We start from the raw sequence: 27733 nt of genomic DNA, 5'->3' as shown, positions 1-27733 counted from the left end.
TTCATCGTCAGTTAAATGTTTTCCCATGAATGCTCATAAAACACAATCTCCCAGTTTGTAATCAATACAGTAGATATATCTAAACACACTTTCTCAGCCAGGTAATGTTGGAAAAAAGCAGCTTCTGATGAGTGTTTTGAATCCGCAGCTTTCAGATACTCACTGCTGGACACTGAATTGGTTTTGTTGTACTTCACACATGTTGACACGGATCAGTTTCTATGGTGATATTTTTCCTACTTGGTTTGAAATAGTTTGAATGTTGTGTTTCTTGTAAAATGAAACATTGTGTAAACCACAAATTGCCGTTTATGGGCAGTGAGTTGGGTGTGATGTGCAGTGGAGGTGCACTGCTCTCCACCACAGCAGGAAAATATTTCTGTAATCCAGCAGCCGGAGGGGTTTGGTGGAGATTCACTTTTTTCTCTCTTTGAGAAACTCCAGAGACGAGCTGTTTGTAAATCAAAGGCTTATTTTACCTTCAAGGTAACTCGCTTCAAAGATCATGTGAGCTGAGTATCTCGGTTAAACCACAGACTCGATCTTTGATCACAGATTTAAAAAAAAAAAAAAAAAAAAAAAAAGCTCTTCTATACTGTACTTCCTGCAACCAAAAACAGCAACAACACACTGTCATTGAGTCAACACTTTGCATAGCTGAGTCAAAACAATAACAAACGTTATGTCATTTAATGTGATCATGAAATAGCTTGGGATCTTTGAGTTTTGAACCTTGTTGGTGAACAATCACTGTTAAAATGTATGCGCTCATTTTGGGATGCAGTAATGTGTTAGACGTTAATATTTGCAGTAATTAGTAGTGTGATAGCTGTACAAAAGCTCATTTCCAGTGGACCTGAGACTAAATGAACTGAAACACTATACGTCATACGCACTGGACATACAGAACAATCAATTGAATTATCATGGTTTGGACAAACTTAAACACAATTATGATAATAAAAGAGGACATGTTTTCCCCACTTGTTCACCTTTTCAAAGATTCCCCTGTGGTCTTAATGAAACGTGTGCTGTGCTTTGGTCAAAATATAACATGAATCACCAGAGTAGGTTTGTGACCCTGTATAAACCAGCTCTCTCAGAACGCTCCGTTTTGGTGTGTGTGTCTCTTTAAATGCAATGGACACCACTCCTCTGTAGAGTTTATTCCAAATGTGGTGGGTTAATAGACACAAATAAATGGTCCAAAACATTGTAAAAGTGGATTTTTTTACCACATGTCCCCTTTTAAAATAGAAATATACAATATTATATACTAATACACATAAAATGATCTCCAGGGGTGCATTGTGGCCACCCAGAACTAAAAAGTCTTGTTGTGGCCCTGATGCTAAAAAAAACAACCGCTCTCGTTACGATAATATTGTGCCATCACTTCTCATCGCTTAAAAAAAACCGTGCGTCGACGGAGTGCCTTGGCTCAGGTTCACGGATGAATCATGTATGCATGCAGCTGCAGCAGCCTGAAGAGGATCAGACTGTGCATGTGTGATAAACAGAGAGGAGGGGGGCGGACCCTGGTTTAAAAAGCGCTGCTGCAGCTTTAAAGCCAACCACAGACTGTGTGTGGAGCAGCAGCTGCAGATCTCCGTGTGTGTGTGTGTGTGTGTGTGTGTTTCTGTGTCGGATTATCACAACAAACAAAGTGAAGCGAGCATGTCTGCTCGGTGAACACGGCGGACATCAGCGCGGTAAGAAAACTACAGGCGAGAGTGGAGCGCTTTACTTTGGCTTTGTGTGTAAGAGAGGCAGATTTACAACGACACAGGACGGATTATTTGTGTTATTGATCCTTAGTGTGCCAGTAGGTCACTACTAATGTTGGTCTACTATTACACTGTCGGCACCAGAAAGGCGTTTTAAATCATAAAACTGCTGCACATGTAGAAGCTATAATCTCATCTATGCGACAGTTTTAAATACTAACTTTATAAATGAGGTATCTGACAGTCTGCGATTTTATAAAACAAATAACAACGGATTAATACGTTTAATTACAACCAACTATTCGTTTTATTCTTTAGCAGTTTCAATGTTTAACTAGATGGATGATAACTTTACAAAGAGGATTTAAAAAGGGAAATGAACTTGTATTGACCCACCTCTTTTACTAATGTAACTTTTTATACTGCTTTTTCATTTCAGTTTAATCTAAAAAAAGGAAAACATGTTCTTTAATTTAACATTTCTTAATCTGGAATCCGAAATATTTAGATGCTTTCAATTGAATGATTGATTTAAAATGAATCAAGGCATGCCAGTAAATCACCTTTAGCCAACTTTTCAGAACAAAGCAAGCTGAAATAATTAACAGAAAATACACTTAAAATATAAATGTGCATAAATAATATGGAATATTTTGCAGTCCTACCAACAGTTCTTTAATTATTGATTTTTGGAAAAAATTCAAGTAGCATAGTTAGCATAGCAAGTCTGACAAAGCATCTAAAAGTACCGGTATATCAATGTGTGCCAAAATATTAATCAGAGAGGTGACATCTAGCTCAAAGAAAACAAAGATGGCAACGTCTCACAACATCACTGGCTACATCCACTTTTTTTGATCCTAGTGTAGTTCACGTGTAGACAAATTAGATTGAATGAGAGAATACCCAAACTTCACACACAGATGTCAGATTGTTGGATTCCTTTTTTTCGACCACATCACGAGTTTAAAACATAAAATACTAAAAGCAACAAATCCATCACTTTTCTCATCTCACATTATATCCACCAGCACCAGTCCCTCACAGAGTACACTCTCATTTATAAACTCAGCGGTGTTGTATTCATTGCTTTGTCAGGAGGGGTCTCAGCCAAGAGGCCCAGCGCTCCACCTGGGACCCCGCCTCCAGCCATGACCTCGGGGAACGAGAGCGAGGCGCCCACCGTGACGGGCAGCACGCCGCAGAACGGAGAGAACAAACCGCCCCAGGCCATCGTCAAGCCGCAGGTCCTCACTCACGTCATCGAAGGCTTTGTCATCCAGGAGGGAGCCGAGCCCTTCCCTGTGTGTGTAAGTGCTCGACTATCAGAGAGAGAGAGAGAGAAACGGTAAACAACCAGGAGCACACTGACTCTCCTGTGTACGCGCCTGCAGGGAGCTGTCAGCAGGAAAACACCAAACCTTCTGTTACTACAAGTAGTGACAGCTCGCAGCTCCGCTTTGATTCAGCCATTAATTATAGTGACGGCAGACTGTGGAGCTGGAGGAGTACACATGGAGGAAGGTGTTTGTGTAGTCAGCAGCATCCAAAGACATAAACACATCTCTTCTTTAATCAATCACCTTTAAATCTGAACACTCTGTAGTTGACTGTGTATCCTCTCCTCCTAAATCATCTCATGTCGAGGAGGCGACATGTCAGTTTGACAAAGCTTTGTCATGGTTCAACATGAACACATGTACTTGTAGTCATTTCAGGCTTGGCGATCACTGCCTCCTACTGTACACTGGCTGTAAATACTCATTATGTACATGTAATACAAACACAAGTCATTCTGTCAGACAGCAGTGTTTACAATGACGGCGCTTTTTGGCTGTCGATCATTTTTAGTAATATTGAAAGTTACTGTTTTATATTTGAATGAGTTTATTTTGTGTTTTGTTCTATGAAACTGAAGCACAAATCTAAAACCGAATGATGTGTCTGAACAGCAGTCCAAAACCTTCGATCATCAAGTTTACTAAACAGACACCGCTCAAACTATTTCTTTTGGGTTTTTTAATCACCTGCTGTGGATCGTTCTGGTTAATCGAATTATTCAATACCTAACCCGTTGTTTAATCACTGTTGAATCATTTTAAAATGTCCAAATATCTGGAGTTGTGAGTGATATTAAGACGGATGTTTCTGCGGTTATTGACATGAAAGTCAATAAAAGTCAAAAACCAGACGACACCTGAGACCGTCTGAGGCCATTTTTGTTTACAGTTCAGTCAAATGATTAGTTTCATATGATGGTTTCTGCACTACTTTGAATGCATCCATTCAAAAACACAAAGAGTTAAAGTATCACCCTTCTCCTAACATCATCTCAGGTCATAATCTCTTCTGACGTGTCACAAAAGGAAGGCTTCTCCTTCCAAATGATGGAATAGCACAGTTTGATTTGGTGGATTTAAAACCTCTTCCTGTCCCCAGGTGGAGCGTCTGCCCATTCTCATCGACAGCCCGAAGAAGCTCGACCACCAGCTCTCCTCAGACCCCGACAAAACCCCCGTCAGCAACGCCGCCAACTCGGACTCTGAGCCCGAGGACATGAACGAGCCAGGTGAGACGGAGAGTCCTGCACACGTGCAGTGAGGGTTAGAAAGACCAAAGGTCTGAGCTGGCTCTGATCAGTGAAGACAGAGAGGATGCACTCGGCTTCATCATGATTCTTCATCTCTTCACCAAACCGAGCTGCACGACGCAGCCGCTTTACGAGGACCAAAACCAACCTGCTAAATGATGACATGATGCTGACTCTATATTTCACTCATGTGCTCTTCTTTAGTCCAGCAACAAAGCTGCAAATGAACATCCTCAGTTTCACAGTAAAGGCAACTTGTCATTCAAACGTACTCTCCTGCTGACGGCTCTGTCTTACTGCTTACCTCGTATGAAAAGGTCAGGTACTCTCCGCTCTGAAAAGTTCTTCTGTCCCTCTAAGTTTTGCTGTCACATGTTTGGAGATCTACTAAACTGAACTGGACTGGCTTCTGACGGATGAGTGAAACCACTCGGCTCCCTTCAGTTAACACGGAGAAGTTCATGTTTAAATCAAGGCTGATAACGCCAGTATCAACGCCAAGTATGATGGCAGATAGATGGAGGAACTCTATTGATCTCAAGCTGGGAAATAGTTCAGTTAATCAGAGCAAAGTGAATCCACAGTAAATACACCCGAGCATTAGAATAAAGAAGCGCACATCTGTCGAGCAGAACAACAATAATACGCTCCAATAAAGGAGAAATAAAACTGATCTGAAATGTGAAAATGCTTTAGAGGGAGCGAAAGGTGTAACTGTGCAAATGTACTAATCAAGTGCAGAGCGGCGTGCAGTTTGATTAAGACTGAGACCATCAGAGTTCACTGCTTGTTCAGCGGGTGGAACGAGCCCCTGGTTGTGCAAATGTCTATAAAATACGGACTATTTTTACTCGACACATAATGATCAACTGTCTCATTTGATTAAGCTGACTTCTATTTGATTTCCGTCTTCAGACAAAGAGCAGGAGCCCAAGCTGACGTGTGAATACTGCGGCTGGGTCGACTTCGCCTACACCTTCAAAGGCTCCAAGAGATTCTGCTCCATGGTTTGTGCAAAGAGGTCGGTCGAGTCGTTCCTTTTACTTCTCCTCGTTCAGCGAATCCTTTTTTTCTTTTTTATACCTGCGATGTTTTAAATCCAAGAGCTCTAATCGATGGCGTCTGCTGCTCAGGTACAACGTGGGCTGTACGAAGCGGATCGGCCTTTTCCGCCCGGAGAGGAGTAAACCGACCAATCGCTGGCGGAGAAGATCTCAAGGCCGGCCCAGCATAGAGGCGAAGAAGCAGGTACAGAAATAGACACAGTCATTCTCTAAAACTTCCTCAGCAACACTTCACCTCCCATCAGATCCTGCTTCCACTGCACATTTTATGCCCCGCTCTTCTCACGCCTCGTGCTTTTTAATGAACTCGAGCGTCGTTTGCGTCCGTGCCCGATTATCTCCCTCTGTCTTTGAACGGGTCATTAAGCGCTCGATGATCTTTGTCAACGTTTATGGCTGACCAGCGGGAGCATTAGCAGAGATTTTCTGCCTCCTGCACAACTTCTAGAGACATCAGCGGCTTCTGGATGAGCTTATTTTGTTGTTCAATCAGCAGACTTTGAATCAGAGGGACCTGTCTGCACTAGACTTCCAGACGCACTTTAATTAAACAGAGTATCTCGTCTTCTGATTCAAGCTTTTGAGACAAAAAGATCGAGCTTAAACAAGCCAGTCCAGTTTTTGCACATATGTGCGCCCCATATTTTTGCCGAGCTCCTCGATGAAACAACGATTCTCTTGAATCATCATATTTTGAACAATGCCCCTCCTGTTGACCACTCACTCACTTACAGCAGTATAAGTTCTCAGTTTAGTCTGTTTGTTGTTCTGTTTATCGTTAGTTTTGTTTGTTTGCCTCGTCATCTGTTCTTATTGTAGTTTTCGCTCGTCACCTTCCTGCTTTACATTTCAATCTTCTTGTTCGGCACATTTCTAACAATTCCTAAACCAAAAGTTTAGATTTGATTCCTTTTTGTTTGTTTGTTTTTGACCCAGTTAGAAATCTGTGCTGATGCATCACATTTTCCTCTGACGCTTCAGGAGAGTGGTGCAGCGCGCTCACTCCTGGGTGGAGAGGAATGCTTTTCATGTTTTCTTTTCCAAATGTGTCGAGTTATGTTTTGCCTCGGGGGTTGGTCTTGACTCTCCACGGGGGGGAGGAGGGGGGGGGGGCTTTAGAGTCGTATGGATCAGGTGGTAAGTTGGGTAATCCAGAGGGTTCAGCACCTGACAAAGCAGTTTTGAGGCCTTGATATCGATCCAACAAGCCGATCAAACCCCTTCAGGTGTTCTACTCAGACGAAGCGATGTACTCGATCAGTCTTACTTATCACCTCTTTAATCTGTGCTGCTCCCGACACAATGTCCCGACAGTCTTTTAAATGATGAGCCATTCATTTCTCCAATGTCTTGACGTCACTTTCCAATTTTCAGAAGCTCTCCCCGCCTCCGCAGCAGATTCAGGGAGGGTCTGTGTCCTCTCCGCACCCCTCTCAGCCCAGTCAGGAGGAGTCCAGCCCGTGCTCGGACATGTCCAGCTACGAGGAGCCGCCGTCCCCCCTGTCTGCAGCAAGCTCAGGACCCCCGGCTCCCACTCCGGCCCCTGCACAGGCCCCCGTCCACCGCCGTCCCAGCAGGACCTCTGACCAGGAGGTGCTGAGTGGGAGAGATGAGCCTTCACCCTGTCAGCGCTTCATCCCCAACGACCCGGCCAGCTGGAACGTGGAGGAGGTGTACGACTTTATCCGCTCGCTGCAAGGTCAGTGAAGTCAACATAAACAGAACACACTCAGCTAAGACCCAACTAACAGAGATGTGTGAGAGAGCCCTTCGTCCTGCTCGGGAGGCCAGACGGAAAGAAGTCAGTCTAATGTTTACCGATAAGACAACAGAGTCTGTCTGTATGATGACAGCTTTTGTCTTTATAACGATGCTAGTGAAATTAGACAAATCCACAGTGTGAACGAAGGAGTGGAAACTCTTGTATTGGATACTCCTGAATGTCACCTGATTGGCTCACCTCGGATTTATTAGGAGGCCGACAGGAAGTGGTCGTGATGAAGTCTGGGTGAGGTTAGCGTTGGCACATGTAGCTCATCCGGCCTATTGTGAGAAATTTCCAGGCGGGGCCAAGCTTGTGTGAAAGGGGGGTAAATGGGATGATGCAAAATGATTAATAGTTGATTGTTTTTTTTTATTTTGTGATGATTTATTAAAGGTCTTTTATCCAGTGTTCGATACACAGAATAAAAAAACAATTCTGTTTATTTATTATCCCAACCAAGGTAGTACCAAAACTACAATCATGTTGTTTTATTCTTCCTATTGTGGATCCTGTTTTTGTTTTTGGACTGACTGCTGCATGTTCTTCTTCTCCTGCTGTTTTTGGAAATGCAGGTTGTCAGGAGATCGCAGACGAGTTTCGCTCTCAGGAGATTGATGGACAGGCTCTGCTGCTGTTAAAGGAGGACCACCTCATGAGCACCATGAACATTAAACTGGGACCCGCGCTCAAGATCTTTGCACGCATCAACATGCTCAAAGACTCCTAGCAGAAAGTGTGTGTGTGTGTGTGTGTGTGTGTGTGTGTGTGTGTGTGTGTGTGTGTGTGTGTGTGTGTGTGTGTGTGTGTGTGTGTGTGTGTGTGTGTGTGTGTGTGTGTGTGTGTGTGTGTGTGTGTGTGTGTGTGTGTGTAAAAGGAGAGCAGAGTATAAAACTGTGGCACAGGGCAGATGATGCGTCATCGCAGCACTGACAGCACAGACTGACAGCACCGTGACCTCACCTTCTCCTCACTGCTGGACGCTTTCTATTAGCCAACGTTTATTTTGACCTGCATCAGCCTTTCTATCAAAGAGGAGCTGGAACACTAGGAGCTGTGTTTGAAGTCACTACGACGTCAAATCAGATTTTTAGTCGTGTGTGGCATCTTCCTACATGTTGTCATAGCGACACGTTGCCTCCTTCTCTGCAACAAAATATCTGGTCCATACATAAGCGTTTCTTCCTTTGACCTGAGACATGCTGCGGCGTGTACACATTTAGCGTGTTAAGATCCGATCACAACGCAGGCAGGGCTTTAGATAACGAGGATGCCTATCAATGCAGGAGGAAGATACAAATACATTTTATCTACGTCATGATCTAGATAACACTTAACTAACATAACAGCAGGTGTGAAAAGGGCTCTTTGATGTTGCATAAGACAAAGTCTGCTGGAGTTAAAAAAAGAAGGAATTAAGATGAGGAGAACACTGTTCAGTCATTCATGGGTGGGGTCATACTGCAGCACAGTCTGTACTGAATTAAGGCATTAAAACAAACACAATAGAAGTCTGAATAATTATTATTCATATGAAATTATAGAATATGTTTTGTACAGTTGTGTCAGCGTGTGAATGGGAGAGGAGTGGATGTATGTGTGACTGAGAACAAAAGGTTGCTTCATTAATTTGCTCATTTTCATTCAGAAGATGTTCCTTTTTGCCTTTTTTTCTCACATTAAGACTCACAGCTCCAGAATACAAAGCTCCAGTGCAGGAAGAAAAAAAAAAAAAAAAGAAAAGTTTGAGCAGCTTCTTCTCTGACATTGATTTCCCTTTCATCAAGAACTCTCCTGCCAATTTCAGCAGCTTTCAAATGATTGTCTGCTGCCGCTGGTTGAATATGGACAACTAAATAAGGACTTTGATTTCTTGTCTCAGTTTGGTAGAAGGTACCATTCAGGTCTGCTGTCTCTACGCAGACCTACTTCTGGCACTTATTTGTTTGCTTTAATTTAATGAGCTGTGACAGCAGCGGTGCAAAGATTTGAGTTTGTACATAGCAGACGGTGTGATGACTGAAACAAAGTGTGAAACTGTCTTTCTTTTTTAAGTTATGCTTGTTGAGAAATTTCAAGTCGTTTACTATTTTGAAATATGCAAATGTAAAATATGGCCCAGGGTTGCTGTTTTGTTTTTTTTGTAATGAAAATGATCATATCTATTTGTGTGTTTGTCGATGTAATGGAAGGTAAACTTTTTTTAGATAAGGCTTGTATTTATCAAACGGTTTGTAACAACATTTTGCAACCATAAAGAATTTGCAGTACAGTTCTGTCTTCAGTCCTTCTTGTGCGTCTGTGAGAGGAAACCATTCAGTACAAGTTCCATTCCATACCATTGTGTCTCTGTCACAGTCTCCTCTCATATGCTTCACAAGTTCCTGCTTTTTAACTAACAACCTAACACACTGAAGTTAATCATTGTGCACTTCTGTGCAGCAATCCGACTGTGGAAGTATGTATTAAAGTGTTTGACCGTTTTACTTTTTAACATAGGCTATATTTGAAACGGCTATACTGCAAATGTTTTATTTATGCTCTCAGCTTAAAGTCCCAAGTAATGTAGTCTCGCCTGTTAATTCCATTAAGAGTAACTAACGCGGCAGTACAGGAAAAAAATACAAAAACGATTTTTTTTTATAAACATGAAGTCAATTAAAGTTAATTTCTATCATGTTTAAAACAGCAGACGCATTATGAAACACAGGCATTGACGTGATAGATATGGGAGACCAAATGATATTGAATAAACTACATTTAAATCCCATATTAAAGGCCAGGGGAAAGGTGGTTTAGAGTTGTGCTTTCAGTTAAGGTAATTGTTTGATTCATAAAGGAACCATAACATTACAAGTAAATGAACACAGATAATGTTGGAATGACTTAATAGAAAAAGTGGGGAAGGTTCGGGTCCTTTTGTTTTCAGATATCCTAAAGAGTTTATAAAAGTACTCCAAAGGGTAATAAAAACTCTATACTCGGACTGTGAAAGAGGGTGAACCTCCTTGTTTAATGGTCACATTTATCGAGGCGATTTATTGTTTCTTTTATTATCTGTTCAACCAAAAGGTCGTGTTCCCGTTTCAGTGCACACACTCGAAGATCCGGGTATTTTATATTCCAGCTATTTATCTCAAACAATGAGGCGCTCGTGCGAACACAGCCGATGCTTTCTGCGTTGTTTCCAGTCGGATTCAATTCAGATTTAAAACAATGAACAGGTAGGACGCGTTTTGTTTCAAACGCTTTTATTGTGTCAGCTGTTTGTACAGTCAGAGGGGCGGAGAGCAGCGACAGCACACACGGCTGACCCGCCCACTGTTTACATTTAACAACGGACCGTACCAAGTCAAGCCGTCGTCTGTTATTGATTCTTGAGTGCACAATCGAGTAAAAATCACTCTGTACATCTATTTTCTGCTGTTAATAGAGGTACAGTCGTTTAAGTTGATGTGATCATGTTTTTTTTCAACGATTAAAGCGTCGGATTTTATTTTAAACTACCCCCATATCTGAATGACAATGGTTTAGTCCAGGTTCAAATTTAAAACGTTGACGATGTTGCTGTACGTGGATTTTTAAACTGCTGATACGTCAACTGTTACCTGAACGTACTAACAACCTAAGATTTGAATGTTTTGAAGTGGACAGTTTCACCTTTTTATTTGGTTGATTTTTTTTTTTTTTAATCAAAATCAACGAAAAATCAACATCAAGTAAGTTAGACTGAATTTTCATTCATTTCTGACATAATGATATACTTATATATTGTTTAATGTTTTTTCAGGTGAGGAAAGAAACTACTCAAAACAGCTTTACTTTCTCAGTGTGACTGACTTACTGTACAAATCAATAAAAGTCAATATAAACTCAGTGTTATTTGTTAGGATAAAACTGTTCACATGATAATCAAAATTAAATTACTCAGAAAAGGTAAATAATGGGCAATTCTGCAATAAGCTTTTTAAATGTTGGTGCCTTTTACTCATTGTCATATTTATTGATCGATTGATTGCATTTATTGTGTCATGCAAACAGTGCCCAACCCTCATTGCAGTCTATGGTGTTATTAAGTTATTAAGACACCAGAAATTCAGTTGCAGTGGTTAAACATTTTGCATGTTCCTTTTACAGTTCAGTCTTAAACAGTGTATTGAGTCTTCTCTCCCAGCATGCTTTGCAGATACAATCTGCTACAAAAAGGTTCCTAACCTAATAAGCAAAACTGAAGTTTTTCCTTTCAAATCAACATTTTATAGTATTTTTTAAAATCCATTACATGTATCCATTACGTGTCATATTTGCATTGTTTATGTTTTGCAGGTTTACAGCCCATTATTGTGTCATTGATTAATCCAAAGATAATGACACGTTATTGTATTTTTCTTTCTTCTGTACCCAATGTTTCACTGATTTGGATCTCTACAAGCTATGTTGGGTTGATTTTTGACTGAGTCATTTAAACGTCTACGTTGTTGCAGAAATGCAGAATCAAAGGGATGATGATAATTCCCCTGCTGACCTTCCCTGTCTGGAGAAACTTGACTCTCCTACGGGTAAGACACTTTACGACGGGGCTTATTGTTTTCAGGCACGTTCAGGGAGCATCAGTAATTGAATTATTACCACGGTGGCAGTTTTAATTATCTGTGGGTGTGTGTGTCCTGTCTGTGGTGTCAGGGAGCCCACCCACCGCCTCATTATCCAGTCTGATGGAGCTGGAAAATTGTGTCTCCAACCTGAGCCTCGCACACGAGATAGTGGTGAACAGAGACTTCTGCTTGAAACCCAAGAGCCCTCCTCCAGACAGGCAAGAAAACACCCTCCATCCCAGCCTGAGTGACCTGCGTTGATCTTGTTTCCAAAAATAAATTGAGAGTTTTAATGTCTTTGAGCTGTTCTTCTGATCCGTTTTTTTTTTCTTGTGTAGCCTGGAGGGCAGAGTGACAGAGATTGTTCACCGGGCGTTTTGGGACAGTCTTCAAGAGCAGCTGAACACTGATCCTCCAAACTACAGCCACGCCGTCGTTCTGCTCCAAGAAGTCAAGAATGTGAGTTTTGATGGTATTAAGCGTTAAAAGGCTCTACTCAGTTCTCTGATGACATTCATAGACTTATAGTTATAGATTAGCATAATTTTTTTTTTTTTTAATGTGGACCCCAGGAAGAATAGCTGAGCTCTCATGTACAGCTAATGGGGATCCTAACAAAATATAAACAAACGAAACATAGGCATGAACGCAGTCATCCTCGCACAGGAGGAATATCCGTGATTTCGGACCTTATTAGAGCAATCTGTTCGAACTTGGAAATAAATATGAAATATTTTTGAAAGAGTTTTATTGCCAGAGTGGCTGTGGCTCAGTGGTCGAGGCAGTCGTCTCTAAACCAGAAGGTTGGGGGTTTGATCATCAGCTCCTGCTCCCTGTTTCGATGACCGTGTGTCCCTGCAGCACGACGAAAGGTAGCAGAAGCAGCTAGTTCTCTTAGCTCTTCATAATTATTCGAAACCACGGCACCAAATCTCAAGTCTAGTGTTTTGTTTCCTTCTTCTTTTTATTTGTAATTCCTCTCGTTTCTTCCTCCTGTTTGTTTACTTGCTTGTGCAAGCTTCCACAAATGTCGGCGATGAAGCTTTGTGATTACCGCTAAAAGTTAGAATTCATCATCATTGAGAGCACGCACTCCAAACACTCAAAGTGACCTGCTTACTAAGGGCTGCTCCATTTCCACAAAATATCACAGATATTTTAAAATGAAACACGATTACTTTGAAACGTCTGGATCGCGTGTAATTATCCAACTCAGACACTCAACGCTTGAACGTTCAGAACACTGGAAAACGAGCACTAATGTACATCTATAAAAAATGTACATTTGTAATAATAAATACATATATGAACATAAATAAACTGTTTTAAGGAAATGCTGATGTGCTCCTCTTGTGGATGAAATATAACAATACACACAAAACCTACGTTCAAAACGAGCGCACAATAAACCTCCAGTCACGATTCTCTTCTTCTCATGATCGTGGGAAGACCACACTGAAATTAAAACTGGATTATATTCACAGCCCTACTGCTCATGCTGCAGTTATTAATGTGAGACTCAAAATAGGATGATGCTCATTTAGACTAATGCTTTATCACGGTCAGGCTTTGTTACTTCCTGGAATGTCCACTGGTTGCCTGGCAACCTCACAATGACTAAAGGACTTCAGTGTCAATCGTCTCTTTTAACTCTTGGCAAAAACAAAAAGAAAAAACACACACAAGTGTAGACGGTGTGAGCCGTTCTTCTCCGTGTGACAATGATTGGCTTCTTGCGTTGATACAGAATCATAGTTCAGTGAAAAGCATCAGTTATGAATCTGTATACTTATCAAGCAGCCTCCGTATGAACACATGTTTAATGAGAACTGTGTGTGGGATGCATGTACAGAAACACAAGACTATCCCCCTTAAGCATAACAAATCAAATCACTGCAGCAGCCTGCTGATTAATCAGTTAAGCTCTACCAGGGATATATTATATTAGATTTATTATGGATTACATTCATGGGATTAACTGAGATATATAATCTGTTTTTGGTGTTGAGAGGGAAATATTGTACCTTGTTATAATCCACAGCACTGATGCTCTTAACAACATGAGCCTTGAAGGATAAACAGACACGTTCAGTGTGTTGCGGACACTAAAAGCAGCCCCGCATGTGTTTCCAGATGCTTCAGTCCCTGCTGCTGCCGGCTCACGTCAGACTGAGGTCTCAGCTGGAAGAGGTTCTGGACATGGACCTGATCCGCCAGCAGGTGGATCATGGCGCTCTGGATCTCCCCAGACTGTCTGCATACATCATCGACACCATGGCCTCTTTCTGTGCACCTGTACGTGACCCACACATCCGAGCGCTCAGGGACCTACGGGACCCTGTGGAGCTCCTGAGGTGAGGGGCCGGCTTCACGTCAACATTCAGAATACCTGTGTTTAGAAAATCTATATATCCACACGTTATGGTGGTTGTGCGGTCTCTTTTTAATCCCAGGCATCACACCCTCCGATTTTAAATACAAGTCTTCACTCATAACAGCTGACTTTCTGACCTTCAGATCAATAACTGCCCGTAATAAAGTTTGACATTTTACATCAGCTGCCAGTGCAGCAGGGTCAACGGAGAAGAAGATAATCAACCAGCGATCTTTAAAACGAACACAGTGTTTGAACACAACTTTCTGCTGTAATTTTCTTGACAGCATTTAATAATGAAACATTCTTAACTTAAGATCTGGACTGGAATACAACCAGTTTGAATGTCAAAACACTACTACACCTGTAAAATAAATTAAATATCCCAGAATCGACTGGAAGCATGGCGTGTTTGTAGCATCACATGACCTTCGACAAATATATTTCATTGGACCAGATCACAGTTTAAATGTGATCCTTTGGTACGTTATGGGTGAGTGAAAAAAGATGTGAGTAATCTAATCTAACAAAAGCATCATGTGGTTGGGGGCGTGTCCATGGGGGATGGGGGGGGCCTCCCTCTCGAGTCACCTCAGGTGCCAGCCCGGAATCCTAAACTATGATTGGCTGTGAGCCTTGTCAGAGGACATACTCGTACAGTCCTTTACCTGTTTTTTGTAAAGTGCCTGTTCTGCTTGTTATGAATTGATTCTATACAAATAAAGATTGAGATCGATACTGTGGTTAAATCAGCGGTTCAGGGCCGCTGGATGGTGTCGACGTTTTGTAGTTGAAGCTTTTTTGTGGAGTTTCAAAGTGTTGGTTAGCCTCACAGGTACCTGAATAGAACAGCAAGCAGCCAACATGCTCTCCCCTCAGACTTGACTGGAAAGAGGAAACAGTTGTGTGGATGGGTTAATGACTGTTTTCACTGTGAAGCATACATCATACTAACCATGCAGATGATTAGAAATCTTTAAGATGCATTAAACAACCGCTAGGCTTTCTGAAAAATCCGACTCATTTTTCCACTGAGACTCATCTTTTAGTTTGTAAATGAGGCGCAAACTGGAGCTAAAGCTGGCTCGCATTCAGGGGTGACCAGTAAAAATATCCGACATGAGTAATTAAAGGAAGCCTGTCAGCTTGACTTTATTCATCCATAACTGCGGGTACCTTTACTTTGAAGCTAAATAAGTGATTCTTTACTTTACGTATGGTTTCCTCTCTCCCACTGTTCCTCTTCCTCTGCTTTCTGTAAAGTGCTTCTTCTGTTTTTCAGGATTGGGTATGACTTAACAATGCTTTCTTTGGTTGAAACATTGTTCTGTAACTTACACCAGTGTGCTCACATATTCCTCCTGCGTGTCGCTCAGGGAGATCTTCCGTGTCTTGGGTCTGATGAAGATGGACATGGTGAACTTCACCATCCAGAGCCTGAGGCCTCACCTCCTGCAGCAGGCTGTGCAGTACGAGAGGACCAAGTTCCAGCAGATTCTGGACCAGCCGTCAGGTAAGGACGAGTGATGGATGACCAAGGTGACTTTCTGGCAGTGAAATATATGGCTGTGGCATATTTCACTTTTCAATTAAAGTGAGTTTGACCCTTGACGTTGTAAAGCAGGAGCCTGCCATTTCTCAGCGTTTCATAGATTAGGTGAAGAACATGACAGCCAATCAGTGAACCTTATTCTATCTGAGTGCAGCTGGCAGAGTGACAGGAGCCTCAGTGCTGCTGACACCGTTATGTTAGCCCTGATACTAAATATCCAGTTTATTTTATCCCCAAGGATTGGTCAGCAAATTTATTAAAAGCATATTTTCCTCTTTGAAGAGTGAAGCAAATGTGCTTCATATAAAAGCCCCAAGAGGACATGCATCCATGCTATTTATTTGTCCCTGTTTTCCTGTGGTAGAAAGCTTTTTTCTTAGGGATCTTGACTTATTTACGTCGTTGTCTTGAGCTTCAGTAAGAAGGATGGTTTTTGGGAGATAATGAGTTAACGCTTTGACCTCGAGATCTCAAGAAAACATCTCATCACAAGAAAAGCAGCATTGTTACCCTCAAGTTATCAGATAAATACGTCAAGGTTTACGAAAACCAATCAGGAATTATTTATAGGCTGAGCTGAGTAAAACAAGATCTGCGGCGACCGAATGGTTTACAATGCACGACCAAAACTCACGATTCATGTGTTCGCACTGCACGACTCGACTGTCGTGTCCGACCTGAGAGCTCACGCTGTGCGAGTCAAATCAGAACAGAGAATTCACATTTATCAACGGAAAACTCCCCCAGATGGAGGTTGAGGTCGGATGTGTGTTTCAGTTGGCTCCAATACACACACTCACACACACTCCAGCATCCCTCATAAACACCAGTCAACTAGCTCATTGATTACACCTATTCAATAGGTGTCACTTTGAGGTCTGCACTTATTTCTGTCATGATAGGAGGGGGAAGACACATTGAACAGGCATGCCTGTTGTTGCCATGGTGATTCGGTGTGTCACTTTTTTTGCTCAGACACAATCAGGGAAGAAGCCCTGAAGTCGGGGGGAATCGGCTTGTGGCTCTGCACTCACTGTGCGTGCGTGTGTGCAGTGGTACAACCAAAAATATCAAACGTGCCAGAAAATCATCCGAGGGGTCGGGAGCAGCTGATCGGGCTGGGATCAGATGTCCTGCCTCAGTGTACAACGCACGACTTCAGGGCTTTTGTTGCTGCAAACACAATATCACTAGTTTAAGTTTTAAATCTGTCGAATAAAAAAAAGACTTAAACCAGATTTTTTTTTAGAACTGAACAAGAAACACCTCGTCTGTATGTTGCAATAAGTACTTAACCTTGATGAGGTGTAAGTGCCTGTGACTCGTGTACCTGTTGAGGGTTTGGTTCACTTACATGCCGTTGTTTTTGTTTTTCTCCAGCCTCTCTGGACTACACCAGCGCTTGGCTCCAGGCAGCAGCGTCAGAGGAGGCGATGGCCGTCAGAGCTCAGTCTGACTCTCCCGCTCCTGACAGCAGAGGTCCTGTCAGCCCCACTGCTGTCCTCACCAGGGCCTACATGCGTCTGCTTCACTGGGACCAACACGACCAGAAATATCCCGAGGTCAACAATTATGTCACACAGCTGTCTGCCTTTTTCATCGGAGTGATATTTTATTGATTAGGGGGGAATTTATCAGCCTTCCCGACACACTCCTCCTCACCCTGCCGCATGTTAAAGCATGTGACACCACATTAGAGCTCATGTGGCGTTGTAGATCACAGGCTCACAACCTTTTTTTTTTATCTGATGCAGCCACGCAGCCCTGTCAGGTTGAATCAAACACCCCTTCATCAACATCGCCCAACATGATCCTAATGTGTTCACTGGAAATGATCTCAAAGACGCACACTCAAATATCAAACTTATACTATATCCATTTATATTTATGATACTTAACGTTTAGTAATGTTTTCATATTGATCTAAAGTTAAAGAATCTCCTGCACCTGTAGTAATTAAATAAACGTCATTATGAGGATAGTATTATGTTTTCCCCCGAATATTAATTTCCACATCTGAGTGTTCTTTTCATTTTTAAATTCGATTATATATTGAAGTTTTCAATTTGGGCGTGATTAAAACAGCCGGCACACTAACAGACCTATTCAAAGACATTCAGCATTAGACAGAAAAAAAGTCATTCTATTTTCGTTATGTATTGTAAGAAATGCCAGAAGTAAAACATGAGTCATTTTCTCAATAAGGAGTCTAATAAGCAACTTTCTTTTGGAAGAATCCTCACAACACTTTGGGAGCCACTGTTGTAAAACACACAGATTCATCTGTGGAGCTCTAATATCTCCATCATTGAGCTAAAAATCTCAGCTGTTGATTTATGAGCTGTGTTGTTTTAAATGATTTCTTCTTCTTATTTCTCTCATTGTAAACAATCTGCTTTAGCCTGAAACAACTTCAGCCACGTCTATCCCTTCAGCTGCTAGATTTAAACCATGACTTTAAGCTAACAGGTGAATCTGTGTGTCCAAGACTGTTTCATTAATCTAGTTTATATCTTTGGATAAATGGATCTGTTTGAACTGTTTCCTCCCCGGCACAGACTGCCCTGATGGACCGCTCTCGCCTGGACGCTCTGGGACAGCAGCTACAGATGTTGGTCTTGGAGGCTTCGGTGCTGCTCCTGACCGGCGCTCATTGTGGAGGCTCTGTGTTCTCCCTGCAGGGGTTTGTAGGTAAACTCAGGCCCGCCATCGCTGCCCTGCTGGAGGGCAGTCACACCAGGTAAGAGGAGGAGTTGGTGATGCTTGTTCTGGCTGTCGTGGAGAACAGGTATTTTATGAGAAGGAAACCAATGGAGGTGACAGCAGGCAACTAGCTTGTCAAGACTGATGCAGCTAACCTCATTCTTTCTGTTCGAGAGAAGACCCGTCATGATTAGAGGAGAAATGTGGAGCGGCAGCAGCAGCTTGTGATATTCAAAGCATGCTCACACTCTGGTCCAAGCTGCAATAAAAAGTAGCACAGGCTATTTGTCCTTTAATCACCTTTATTAAAATGTCATTTAATTTAATCCAAGTCTCCGTTGAGACCGCGATGCTGCTAAAGACCCTCATTTATTGACTTCCCCGAGTCCCTTTGCTCGACAGTACTTATAAATGGATCCTCTCCCAGCCCTGCGACCTGATACACATCTAATGAAGCCTGCTGGTGATTTGTCTGACGCTGGTTTCTGCCGCTGCAGGGAGGCTGACCTGAAGGCTGCATTGCTGGGGATCGGGGATGTCGTACTGCAGCAGATGAGGGAAGCTGTGAGCGGCCAGGGAGGAGCAGCGCTGCCCCAGGAGAGCCTGGATCTGCTGAGAGGACAAATATCAGAGCTGTGGAAGCACAACAACCCTGTCCGCACACTCATAGGTCAGCCCGAGAGAGCTACAAAAAAGAGGACCAAATAAGGACAAATCCATACGTGACATCTGTATTTCGAAGTACCTGATGATCATTTTATCGCTCTGCTTTATTTGATGTGTTGATAAGAAAATTATGATACATCAGACTAAAGGAAAAAGAGCTGTTTAAAACTAATTCTGATAGAGAGTGACGAATATTATTACCTGTCAGAAGATATCAGTAACAGGAGCCATTTCATTGACAGAAGAATCTCCCAATCAGTGTTTTTTTTTTTTCTCAGATTTATCTGCCCATTTATTTAAATGATCTAAATGTCTAAAACATCATTTGAAAAGTAGTCAAAGATGTTTTGTGGCTTTTTTCTTGAGGACAAAGTGACGTGGTTGGGTTGTGCTGGTTGTTTCCTCGACCCCAAATGAACCTCCAATCAAATCACCATCGTGACGTTTGATCTGATTATTTATTATTATTATCTAACTCCTCTGACTCTACTGACTGCTCTCTTCTTCTTCTCTTTTTTTTTTTTTTTACTCTTTTTCTGTGTTCATTGTACTTTCACAAAAACACAAAGATCAGTCATTTATATAAGTAAACCTACTTAGTAATATAGATTCTGGTTATGAGAAGGAGAAAAAACAAATGCATATTTAGTGAGCTGGATCCACACATCCATTTTTTTTTCACTTTAAAAACTAATCCAACGATTTATTAAATGTCAAACTAGAGAGAATATATTTATGTGAACTGATTGATTGAAACACTCCACTTCAAGAGTTCTTGTTGCTGAATATTTAAGTGTAGATAGATGATCCCAGGTTGGTGCTGTTTTAAGAGAACTCAGTCTTTTTAGGGTTTTTATTGGCAGCTGCGTCTGTGGTAGAGTCAGTCGTCTCTCAACTGGAAGTTCAGGGTTCGATTCCCAGCTCCTGCAGCCACATTTCCCATGTGTCCTTGGGCAAGACACTTACAGTAACTCCAAGTTGCTTCCACTGCTTCGTCGCTGGCGGTGTATGAATGGGATTAGTTCAAACTTCACACAGCAGTCAGTGTGTGAATGTGTAGGTGTGACCTGTGAGGAGGCAGGAGACTAGAAAAGTGCTATAAAACCCTTCACAACCTAATTATGTTGATGAAGTAATGGTTGTCCCTTTACAAAATGTAAGAGATGCACAAACTCCACTCAGCAGGTGAAACATTTATCATGTCATTTAGTTTAGTTTATCTTTGTCTACATGTTGAAATGAAATGTGTGCTGCTTCAGAGAGCTGACTCTCTCTCTCTCTCTCTCTCTCTCTCTCTCTCTCTCTCTCTCTCTCCCTCCCTCCCTCCTCTTCTTGATCAAACAGGAGAAAGGGTACAGGGCTTCCTCCAGGCCATGCTGCAGGGCGGCCCAGCTAAGAGGAGTCCAGAGCTGCCTGCTTCCCTCAGGCTAGTGAGCGCTGAGTTAGCCGAGCTGGGGACGGCCTTTGGGCGAATCGTCCACTTCAACAGAACGGTCTTTGGTCCCTTCTTTGCACCCATCCTCAGGAAACTGCTGTTCCCACCAGGAGAGGCCGAGACCGCGGAGGACTCGCGCTAAGCTGAGGGTGACCCAGACAACGTCCGGTGATCTAAACATAAGCTGCAGTTTGGTGGCTAGCATTAGCCATGGAGTGTGTAAATACGGTGTGTGGGCGTGTTTGAGAGAAAGACATTTATAGTCACAGAAAATATGTATATTATATTTTTTCAGTTATTCAACAAAGCAGCTCATGATGCAGATGCTGAATCAAGAGCAGCACATGAACACTTAAAAGGCTGTGTGAAACAAAAGGAGCGACAGTTTTGACCTGGACAGAAAACAGTGTAAAGTGTTCATGAGAAACAACATTAAGAGTTGTTACAGGAATCTGATGTAGATCATGAAAGCTTTTTGACTTTCCATTTTTTAGTTTTCAAACGGTTGACTTCATCTCAAGATAAAAAACACCAAAGTACCAAAGATGATGCTAACAGGATGTAAATAGGACTTCTCTTTTGATGGTGTCTTTTCTTAGTTTGAAGTTCACTGATTATTTTGTCGAATTAACCAAAGACAGTGTGCATGCACTTTGTTCTCTTTTCAGTCTTTCTTTACACACCTTTGCTTATAAACCAAAAATATACTCAGTGTTTCCCCTGATATGGTAGAAATTAGTGGGGGGGTGTTAAATATTCAGGACAAAACTAATAGAATAAAAGTATGACTATCCTGCGAGTTAGCTGAGGTTTTAACATTTAACAGACTGAGTTTACAATAAAAGGAAGCAGACTAAAAGTTTTCTCTTCAGCAGTGCTGAGACCAGGATGTAAGTGTGATGTAAAAAAACCAAAATGGACGGTAAAGAGAATTAACTTTAAAAAATTGTGATAGTTAAGGAGACATATGGAAAGCCTGGTTAACTGGAGAATCCACTTCTTTTTCAAAACTCATCATTTCCTGCTTGTAGGTTTCACAAAGTGGCTAGAAAGTTGAAAACAATAACACACATTCAATCTAACAGAGAGACAATTCAGTCTTTGATGTGCGACCAACAGGAGGCTTTATTTCCTGTGAGTGTGATTACTATAAAATGAAAGCTCAAACTTTGAAAGGAGAGATTGGATGTTTTGTTCTTTCAATTCATTCCTGACTTTTGTTTGGTTTAATTTCTATTCTTAAAATCAGTTCACAGACTTTTTATTTATGTTGTGTTTATATCCATTTTAATCAAACTGAACAAATTGATAAGAACGGTAAACATTGCATCAAACAGACAGATGATGTAACTTGGGCAGACAAAATGTTCATTATGATAAATTATACAGCTTTCAGTTTTCATCAGTGATCTGTCGTATTTCTGTTTCTTAAAGCAACATTACGTAGGGATCCTGATCGGTCCGCTTCGTTTGGCGCCCTCCAAAGGTTTTTAAATGCAACTGCACCATTATGAAACACATAAAGCTGTGTGCGTGTGCCGACAAACAGAGGGTGGCGTTGGGAGAAGCCAAAGATTACCGGATTTTGTGCAAATCTGACTTTTGTGGTCCGATTTTGCAAACTGATTGCATTGTATCCAGCTATTACCACCACGTCTACAGGCTGCGGCTACGTTGGCTAACTTATAATGTGAGTTGAGAGGGGACGGTTCCAAACTTAAAAGGCTAACTTTAGGATTGACAGAGAAAAAGACAACTTTTTATTTTCTTTTGCACGGTAAAAGCTTGAGTTAGATGACTTTCTGCACCGGGTACAGCTGCTAAACTTGATAGCGATACGGTCTAACATTGCTATCTATTATGAATAATACTGTATCTTCAGGATGTAGTACACCTTCACATTGTCAGTGAGACAGATCATAGAGCCTATACTTGCTGGGCAGTATTGTAATCAGTCGGCAACCATGCTTAAAAATGTGTTTGGTTATAATCTGTTAATGCGTTTCTAACTATTGTTCACATCTTTACTTCGTCCTCCACGTCTCTTCGCCTCAGTGTATCGAACAGTACAGACACAAACTACCTGGCATCTTTGAAACAGAAGGTCCGGTGTGTGATCTACAGCTTTAAAGCTTTACACACTTTTAAAGAACCGCGGCCCGCTGCCAAAGTTACATCGTGCTGAGAGCAGGCGACTCAGATGACACGGGATGTACGCCACTCTCCCTGTGTGAAGTTATTGTTCTATTAGATCAACTTTGAAACATTTGTTTTAAGGAGGAAAAGTTACATATTGTTGCTTTAAAGACATGAAAACACATGAAATACTTGTCAATATAAAGTGTTGTGTAATTCCAATAGTGAGACGCACACTAAAATATACTAAAACATTTGAACCATCGCTGTTGTCCTTGGACTTTGACTTTGTTACATCTCACAGGAGAGGGATGAGGAAGCTTGCAGGAGTCACAGGGTTAAGCATTGTCTCAGATGAATGCCTCGCAATCTTTTGAAACCCATCGGGTCTTGCAGCAACACTTCCCTCTTCATTAAAGATTTTCTGACTCCTCTAGTCACGCGAGGAAGAACATGTTAAGTCTACTGCAGCATTCAGTGTACATGTCGTGTTATTGTGCAGTGTATAATAATCGAAGGAAACATCATTATAAACAAATGAAACACATTTAAATGCTTTCAATTCAAGCAAGGATTATGTGGATTCCCGCTTCATGTTGGGATTTGTTCGGAGGAGTCACATCTTGGGGAAACGAGCCGTACATCTTTTTTTAATCATGCAGCACACCCAAGTATTTAGCATCAAAATGACAGAGGACTTTTATGGGATCGAGATCAGCAGGCACTTAAGAAAATGGGATGCTTAGCTCTGTGACTTGAATTTAATAGAACACGATAATCACAAACCAGGGCGTTTGTTGAGATTAGAAGTTGAACCACCCACTAATCTCCATAGCAGGGGAAACACTCAAAGTATAATTGTACAGTAATTAGCCTGGTGTTACATTTGTCACTTTACAATCTGAACAGCTGGTGCAAAGTTTCTCTCCGTGTTTGTTTACTCGATCATAAAAAAAAACCCTAAAAATTGACAACAGACTTGACAGGGATTTCTTTTGTCATTGTATTATTTAATTTCATTAATATAATATTGCTTTGAAATTTGAAACAGTATCACATTTTCTTTGACAAACCATACTCTGTCCACAAACATGGGCGGAGCATTGTATGCTGGTACAGTTCCTTCTGTTTTTCCTCGACATCTCATCTCCTTAAATAATTCCCAGTTTCTGTCTCCAATAGACCTGAATCAATAGAAATGCTCAGTAATGGTCTATATCATAAATGGTCTACAGTGCTCTAAACATTACAGTACCTACATGACAAGATCAGAAAGTCACTTAGAGGCCAGGAAATAGACTGATCCTTTCAGACTGACCTCTCTAAAGACAGGAGTGATACACAGGTCCTGCTTAGCCAGTGATGTGGGACAACAGGTTTACCTTTTGTCTGTGTGTTGGGAGTCGTATCAGGGGGCAGTGGAGGAGCGAAGGGGATTTACAGAGTGAGATCTAAAATGTCAGTGTAGCGCTGGTTTGGCCCTGCGTGTTGCATAAGGCTTACCTCTCATTTTCCTCTCCCTTTTATCTCTTTTCCACTGCTCTGCCCACTAACTGAACACACGCAAAACACACTCGCATCGGCTGCTCCCCTTCAACTCACAGCTTGGTATCCGGAAACTTGAACGCTGGGGTGAGCTACACAAGGAAAACACCAATGTTAAAAAAGACCGGTGCATGCACAGCCATAACATGCCACCAAAACTTGCTTTAAATAGCTGCTGCTCATTAAAGTGTAATGCTTTTACATTATGCATCCATACTAGAGCAGGTTGTCTTGGTGACACACAAAATGGAAGAACATACGTGACAAAATGTTGGAGGAATGAAGGCAAATGGAGACGTGGAAGGGATGAGGATGAAATGCTGTATTTTTTTTTTTTTTTGTGAGGGAACATAAAAAGCAAATGGCAGATGAGTGAAGAGAGACGAGACACTGCTACGGTACATACAAAGACTGCTCAGGCCGAGTGCATCAAAGGGTACAAAACACAAAGAAACACTGCCATCATGCATCATCAGTGGAAGCTAACAGTTAACAGTCAGAACAAGGTGGCAAAGACACAGCCACGGTACCACACACAGACCAGCTACATCTTTTTAACAGTCAGTCTGCAGCCACACAGGAGCTCAATGCCTCCCTTCTCCTGCAGCACACATGAAAAAACAAGGACAGCGGACAGTGATGTTAACAGTCCAAACTCCCATGAGGACAGACAAGGAACAAAGCATACAGCACGCACAGCAGGTAGTGCACAGGGGGGGGGGGGGGAACCCACAGATTCGTGTCGACTCCACAACGAGCATTTTTGAGTCACAGTGCAGTGAGGATTTTTTTTTCTTTTTTTTAAACGGGGGTGGGGGGAGAAAGGTGTTCTCGGCATAACAAATCCATTCTCATTAACATGACACCAGAGCAGCGCCTTGGATTTGGCTCCTTTTTAATGTAGTGCCATTAAAATCGTTTCAGTGCCGTTTGTCCTCGAGTGACATACTTTTGCATGTACTGAACCTAATCTTCTGGAATTGGTGTGAAACAGCATGGATACCTACCCATGTAATCATGATAATAAGATGCTATGTTGGGAAACATGCGCCAAATTGTGCTCCAGGCTCATTAATGCAGCCGTCGAGTCAAATGAAATTGTGCGATGATGTTTTTTGTTTGGATAAATAAATTGTGAAATGTGCAACCAATGTGGGTACACTCAATACGCTTGTGTTGTCTTTGTCTTTTGGCTTTTATCTTCTTTTTATTATTATTTATTTCTTTATTTTTTGCCTCAATATCCGGATACTTTACGATCCTCTTTTAGTCACGCTTCCCCCGAAGTATCTCAGTCAGACCCGGTCTATCAAAAAGCATCACAAAGTGCACCATTTGCACGGCAAGAAAGGAAAAAGCTATTCAAAGGGATAGTGCCATGTTTTAACACAGTGATTGTTTTTTGTTTTTTTTAATTGACAAAAAGATGCTGTGATTATTTGGAGTCTCTCATTGCTACCATGAATGCTGAGAGACTGCAGAACAAGGCCAGGGCAAAGACTCTCATCTGGACAAAACTGTACCCTCAATAGATCACCGTCCCAACACAGCGAGTCACAGTCATTCAAAAACACCAGGAAATCAGCAGTGTCGTCTTTTTTTTGTTTTCTTTTTTTCTTCTAGAAGCGAGGGGGTTGGCGTGCAGTTGTTGGGTTGTGGCGGGTGTGATATTCAGGAAGATTTGGGGCTTAAGTTGATTATAGATAACCCGAAATAAAGTAAGGCTGTCGTCCTCTGTAAAGTGTGGTAAAGTTGTCCTCCTGTGTGTGTACAAGGGTTCAAGTTCTTGGTCCATTTGAGTTCAGACATCGGTGATGGATTCATGATCAATCCACCGGGTTGTAATATGACTACTGTACAAATGAGTAGAAAAAAAAAAACAGGTTGTTTTGCTGCATGTTGCTGTTTTTTTATCTTTCATTGATTAATTGTCCGTTCTTGCATCCCATGCTAGCAAAGCAGCCTCCTCATAGTGCCTCACAGTGGTAGATGCCTGGTAAGACAGGACAGGCTAAAGATGGAGAAAGGAAAAAAATAAATATATAACTGTCTTGAGGCAAAACAACCAAACAATCAAATCATTCATTAAATTAAATCAAATTTTAAAAAAAAGAAATTATATTGAAAAATAACTAAAAGTAATCATTCTTTTATTTTAAAGACTTGGTATCTGGAGTGTCTGTTAAAAGAAAAGTTATGAAACTTTGGGTTGTGGTGGGTATGATATTCATTCTCTGTCCCTAATAAATGAAGCTCCCACCAGGAGCCGGCAAACAAAGCCTAAAATAAAGACTGAAAACGATGAAGCAGCTCGATTTGCGCAATGTGAAGACTGAAAAATCAACTGGCCAACATTCGCACTGCTCACTAATTCACATGCTGATTCTCATCGGCTCGTTTCTTGCAGGAAATTAAGAGTAAACAACGTGCTGGACTGTGTCTTGCAGACTTCAGGTAATTAAACCAGTTTGGATTTCTCAATAAAGATGAGGAAAATGTGCAGGCCTGCTTTTTTCCTTGAGAATAAAATAATTCAATAATTTAACATAGGAGCGACTTCTGGGAGCTATCAGGCGGTTGCAACCTCACTCAGGACAAGGAAATAGTTCAACATGTAGCCCTTCTTCAAGCACATGGGGGTAACAAGATTTAGTGTTTGTGTCATTAAAATGCTGGTACTTGTGTTTTGTTGCTTTTTGTCACAGCCAGGCTAGCTGTTCTCTGCTTATTGCAGTCTTTAAACTAAGCTTAATTAGCTGGCAGCTGGCAATAGCTTCTCGTAATGGAGATTAGATTGTAACTATATTGCTTGTATAGTTCTCAAATTTGTCGGGATTAACTCTTTATACATGGTCCCAAGACAAATAAAAGAATAAATCTAACAGCACAGAAGTGAGGGGGATATAGATCCATTCTGATAGAGTTCTGATCATGATCATTATTAAGTGTTAAACTTTTCTTTTAACAGTTCAACAAACTATAATACCTTTGATTCCAAATTAAACTGTGCATCTATTCATTATACTCGAAAGTGCAAACTCAGCCTTCCTGGATGTAAATTTCTTGTGACTTAAAGCCAATCGGAAGTCTACACAGGGAGCCAAATAAAAATGAGCATGCTTGTTTTGCCTGTGGAGAATTAAAAATGTTTAAAGGCCTGAAAGAGAAAAGAATAATAAAGATGCAACCTCTGGGATCTATCTGGGATTTGGAGGCAGATGCAAGTTGTCAGGAGGAGGAGGATGAGGAGGAAGAGGCAGTTTGGTTGAGAGAGCAGGGCCACTGTAAAATGACATCAGTCCAGGAACATCCGGTCCAGGGCTCCGGCATGGGCTGTAGCAGCAACAGGCGAGGGAGGCTGCCGGGGGTGGTGGGGAGGAATAGGGGGGCCGCAGGAGTGTTTGTCATGACGGGTAGACAGGTTTGTGTGGGTCGCTGGGCGGGGCAAAGGAGGTTGCAGGAGTGGGCAGCCCTGAGGGATGCTATACCATCACAGTGAAAAGGCACGGGGCTCGCATGTTCATGTTTGAGTGTCTGTGTGTGTGAGAGATAAATCAAGAGCCGGATGCAGGGGGAGAGAGAGA

The 27733-nt window shown here is 41.8% G+C and overlaps 3 protein-coding genes across 4 annotated transcripts in view; 2 read left to right on the top strand and 1 right to left on the bottom strand.

The window, feature by feature from the left end:
- The window catches only part of phc2b (polyhomeotic homolog 2b), a 31601-nt gene extending 22186 nt beyond the window's left edge, over nt 1-9415 (top strand). The window contains 6 exon segments of the mRNA XM_079341829.1: nt 2826-3037; nt 4167-4296; nt 5233-5338; nt 5451-5565; nt 6756-7080; nt 7719-9415. Coding sequence (XP_079197955.1) covers nt 2826-3037; nt 4167-4296; nt 5233-5338; nt 5451-5565; nt 6756-7080; nt 7719-7873 — 1043 coding nt within the window. The 3' untranslated portion in view covers nt 7874-9415.
- Nucleotides 9416-10593: 1178 nt separating this feature from the next.
- On the top strand, nt 10594-26245 carry LOC306822685 (T-complex protein 11 homolog). Its single transcript, XM_079341856.1, has 10 exons — nt 10594-10862; nt 11628-11702; nt 11827-11956; nt 12077-12197; nt 13872-14092; nt 15489-15625; nt 17045-17226; nt 18223-18404; nt 18865-19037; nt 20378-26245. The coding sequence occupies exons 2-10, from the start codon at nt 11630-11632 to the stop codon at nt 20608-20610; spliced, it is 1452 nt and encodes a 483-aa protein (XP_079197982.1). The 5' UTR covers nt 10594-10862; nt 11628-11629; the 3' UTR covers nt 20611-26245.
- The window catches only part of anks1ab (ankyrin repeat and sterile alpha motif domain containing 1Ab), a 44054-nt gene continuing 40064 nt past the window's right edge, over nt 23744-27733 (bottom strand). For both annotated transcript variants that reach the window (XM_079341844.1, XM_079341845.1), the window contains one exon: nt 23744-26160. In XM_079341844.1, the coding sequence (XP_079197970.1) occupies nt 26127-26160 (34 nt within the window). In that variant the 3' untranslated portion in view covers nt 23744-26126. The remainder of the gene's footprint in view (nt 26161-27733) is intronic.

This window comes from Symphodus melops (genome assembly GCF_947650265.1).
Source record: "Symphodus melops genome assembly, chromosome: 4".
Classification (NCBI taxonomy): Eukaryota; Metazoa; Chordata; class Actinopteri; order Labriformes; family Labridae; genus Symphodus; species Symphodus melops.
Note: the sequence above shows the minus strand (reverse complement) of the source record. Positions and strands in the feature narration are given on the sequence as shown.

Bases quoted from the DNA above. Each gene is read 5' to 3' on its own strand.
- LOC306822685 (XM_079341856.1), top strand. From the start codon at position 11,630: ATGCAGAATCAAAGGGATGATGATAATTCCCCTGCTGACCTTCCCTGT. The intron at 15,626-17,044 runs GTAAGGACGAGT...GTTTTTCTCCAG, and splicing joins GATTCTGGACCAGCCGTCAG to CCTCTCTGGACTACACCAGC. The intron at 18,405-18,864 runs GTAAGAGGAGGA...CTGCCGCTGCAG, and splicing joins CTGGAGGGCAGTCACACCAG to GGAGGCTGACCTGAAGGCTG.